Consider the following 3,693-nt stretch of genomic DNA (forward strand, 5'->3'; position numbering starts at 1 on the left):
TTGAACAAGGATGTTGCACCATGTCTGACCATTTAAAAATCCCACTGTCCTGTCTGTCTGTTAATTTTGCCTCCCCCCCCCTTGCCCCCCCAGCTTTCCAAGAGACAGATGAGCAAGAAGTTCAAAGAACAAACCACGGAGGCGTTGCAAAAACTGGAGCAATACGGCGGAAAAGTAAGGGCAATCTGATGATCTCCCCCCTCAGTTTATTTTACCTGTATTGTCCTGCCTTTCCCCCCCCTCACCACACCCCCTCCCTCCCTCTCCCCCGGGAAGCCCCCCGCCATACTTGCCTGCCTGCCTTCCTGCAAATTTCCTGCAATGTGCAACTTCCTGACAGCTTCCCCACTGGTTGTGGGCAGCTGGCAGGAAGTTGCAAGGAGGTGCTTGTTTAATGATGTATGATTCTCGCTTAATAACGCAGTGGGGAGGGCTGGGGTGGCCACTGCCAAGATCACGTGACGTCGCGCTTTACGGGCGCGTCCTTAGCGACCGCACTTCCAGTCCCGATTGCCGACATGGCCTAAGGACCATCTGTATTTTGGTGTAACCTTTGTTTATTCTTACTTCATCCTTCTAAACTTAGAGCTGAAATAGTTTAAGTCAAAGCCGGGATTCCATCTATAGGTTCACGGAACGTGTCCCACAACAGATTTGTTCAAAACCCTTTGAAATTAGAAATAAATTTGTTTTCAGGCCAAGAGGGAATTTGGTCCCCCGTAAGGCGACTTCAGTACAAACCTATTTTTCAATTCCTATTTTATCAACAGGAAAGCCTGACTATTATAAAGGCAAAGATTCCAACTTATTCTTCAATTTCTTCCTAAGGAATGTGATGAAGAGCCCTGCCTTGCAGCTGCATGGTGTTAATTTATTTTTCTGCAGTGTATATTGTTCTGCGATCTTTCAGGGAAAGAAGTGATTAATATTTTAAATTAAGACGAGTGTCAAGAATAAAAGTGTCCTGGATGCTTAATTATGAAAAACGCTTAGCGATGGCATCATCTTTGTTTTAGTCCCTTTTCTGTTAAAATTATTATGAAACAGTATTTTTTTTAAAAAAATAATAATATTATTTTTGCTTCCTTTACTTGCTAGATTTAACACTTACTTAAACCTCTGTGCAGTTTGATTTTTACTAAATTTAGATGATGATGCCCGAGGGCACTAAAAGACTTTTCCCATTGCTGGTTAAGGATGTCCTAAAGCTTCCTATCTTAAAAGGACTTGAAATTGCTAAACCCTGAAGGGATTGTTTCTCCATTAATATATTGGTTGATAGAGATTGTTTTATTTTTATAGTGTTTCTTAAAGAAAGGTCTCTCGTGGGTTCTAGATTGGAAAACGTCCATAGTTTGTTCTGTTGAGAATGTCTTTTTTCCCAGTGTCAGGATGCTCAGAATACTTTATGTCTCCATCAAACACAGGGATTTTCACGAGTATTAAAGAAAAATAGTTAATTACACCACAGTCTTGAAGTATTAAACTTTATAAAAACAAACACACAGGTGCTGACTTCCCAGAAGTCCACTAAAAAACAAACAAACACAAATCCAGGCTTTCTGTGTCTTCATTTTTATTATAAAATGTGCACATTTAATTCTCATGAACGTTCTACGACAAAGTTTAGATGTACATGTGTTGCACTACTCGTACTCCTACAGTGGCATTAGTAGAGTAGCTTGACTCTCGAAGCCATCTTGTACCAGAAGAGATGCCATTTTTAAAAATAGAAAGAAAAAAAAAACTACAAGAGTTTGCAACATCCTTGTACATCCATAAGCTCTCTGGAACTCCAGCGCAGAAAATGTCACGATTAATGCTGTCCTATGTCTTCTATCAGTACTAATAAGCATCTAGCCAGACAGTAATTTAATATTACTTTGACTGTCATTAGAAGTAGGATTTTTTTCTGCCTACAGTCTGTTCTGTCTGTCTCTTTCTTGTTTTTATTTCCCTTTCTTGTTTTTAAAGAGGCGAGAAGGCCTATTTCCACCTCTCTTAGCTTAGATATTGTGCACTTGTGTTTTTTTCCCCCGCGGTCACTTTTAAAGGCTGTGGCAAATTTACTCTTTAATTTTATTCCGATCGTTTTTCTGCGACTTTTCGGTTGTTCTCAGAATACTCTTTCTCTCTCTCTGCTTTTCACGCTGTGAATAATAGCAGTTGTAGCTCCTGGAAGATCTACAGCTCCTTCTAAGGAGTCATGCTAATAAACTTCCAGTCTTGGGTTTTGAACCTAGAGAAGAAAAACCCTCGACACAAATGGTGCTTGATTGTCATAATTGTGTCCTGGTCCGTATTTGGAGCAGTCACCGACTGGGAGCGTGAATAAACCGGTCTCTCTTCCTGGTTCCCCGTCCGCCTTCCTTTTGACTCCCACCTTTATCCCAATCAAGAACTGGCTGTATCAATTAATCCTCCCCTTTGACTGGGAAGCCTAAGCTTTTACCTAAACTACTGCCTGGATATTCACCGTGTCGGTGGATTTGTCAACAGAAGTAAGTTTATCATAGGCAGTGTTTCAACAATACAATTTTTCTTTTGCATAAGAAAAGCTGTTATAAAAACTGTAGATCTTGGATTTAAAAGAGTAGCGTTAAGGGTAATCTGATATCCCACCCAGGCTAGGCTAAGGAAGACTTTGTACGCCAGTCCATTGTGGAGACACCGGGGGGGGGGGATGCCTGGATGCGTTGAAGTGGTCCCCTTTCTCACAGTGACCCAACCTGAAGCCAACATCTGAGGCTGCTCACCGGCTGCGTGAAGCTTCGAGCAACACTCGGATGGATTCCCCTTAAAAAGTCATTGTCCAAAATACCCCTCCAGTTGAGAGTTATGTAGGATGAGCTTCATACAATAGGGACTGTGGCGTTAAAGACGTGACATTGTGGAAACTGGTCTAACAAAAAGCTTGCCTTTTTTCCCCCCCCCTCCATCGCTCCGAGACCTCCGCTGTGCAAGTTGGAATTGCTGTTTTCTTTGGATTGTTCTGTGACTCAAATGACATTTTAAAAAGGACTTAACGAGAGCATTGCTTAATGACTTTGCTTTTACCTCAACTAGTGGAAAAATACAGTCTCAGGAGGGAGGCTTTAATTAAACAAAGCTTATTTGCGTTATAGACATCTCAGTGTAAAGCTTGGACAATTCTGACTCCTAAGGGGCAACCGCTTATAGATGTGTTGCTGCAGAATTGTTCATATTGTCCACTGAAGGGAGAGCTTGCGTGAGGTTAAATGACGTTTTCAAAGAGTTGCATGGAGTGCATTATGTTTTCATCCTACGAGAGAAAAAAAACAAAAGCAACCACACAAACTCTAATTATTAGGAAAAGATATTTGAAACCAAATTCTTAACACCACCAACATACAGTTATGGATATAATGAATGTCTCCTTTAAGATGAAGCTATTATATCTATCATCTCCATCTACCTGTCTCTCTAATTATCATCTCTCTGTCCATCCATCATCTGTCTGCTATCAACTAGCTCAGTGGTTCTCAACCTGTGGGTCGGGACCCCATTTGGGGTCGATCGACCATTTCACGGGGGTCGCCAAGCAAGGCTGTCCGCCATTTTTTTTGTCCGCCATTTTTTCCCCCCTTTTCCGGCGGGTGCCTTACCTCCCTTGGGCTGGGCCAGCTGGTGGTCGGCCTGCTCCGTCTCTGCCGCTTGCCAGCTACGCCTCGG

At 42.2% G+C, this 3,693-nt stretch overlaps 2 protein-coding genes across 2 annotated transcripts in view; one reads left to right on the forward strand and one right to left on the reverse strand.

Annotated features, from left to right (window-relative positions):
- The window catches only part of PACRGL (parkin coregulated like), an 8,130-nt gene extending 7,093 nt beyond the window's left edge, over positions 1–1,037 (forward strand). Inside the window, exons 6-8 of the mRNA XM_029285972.1 lie at positions 10–59; positions 94–174; positions 771–1,037. Coding sequence (XP_029141805.1) covers positions 10–59; positions 94–174; positions 771–827 — 188 coding nt within the window. The 3' untranslated portion in view covers positions 828–1,037. The remainder of the gene's footprint in view (positions 1–9; positions 60–93; positions 175–770) is intronic.
- A 2,171-nt stretch (positions 1,038–3,208) lies between these two features.
- KCNIP4 (potassium voltage-gated channel interacting protein 4) overlaps positions 3,209–3,693 on the reverse strand; it is a gene marked incomplete at its 5' end in the record, with an annotated part of 14,865 nt that continues 14,380 nt past the window's right edge. The window contains one exon of the mRNA XM_015825414.1: positions 3,209–3,283. Within this exon, the coding sequence (XP_015680900.1) occupies positions 3,236–3,283 (48 nt within the window). The remainder of the gene's footprint in view (positions 3,284–3,693) is intronic.

Source organism: Protobothrops mucrosquamatus, unplaced genomic scaffold, assembly GCF_001527695.2.
Source record: "Protobothrops mucrosquamatus isolate PMUCROS unplaced genomic scaffold, P.Mucros_1.0 scaffold2625, whole genome shotgun sequence".
In the NCBI taxonomy this organism is placed as follows: domain Eukaryota; kingdom Metazoa; phylum Chordata; class Lepidosauria; order Squamata; family Viperidae; genus Protobothrops; species Protobothrops mucrosquamatus.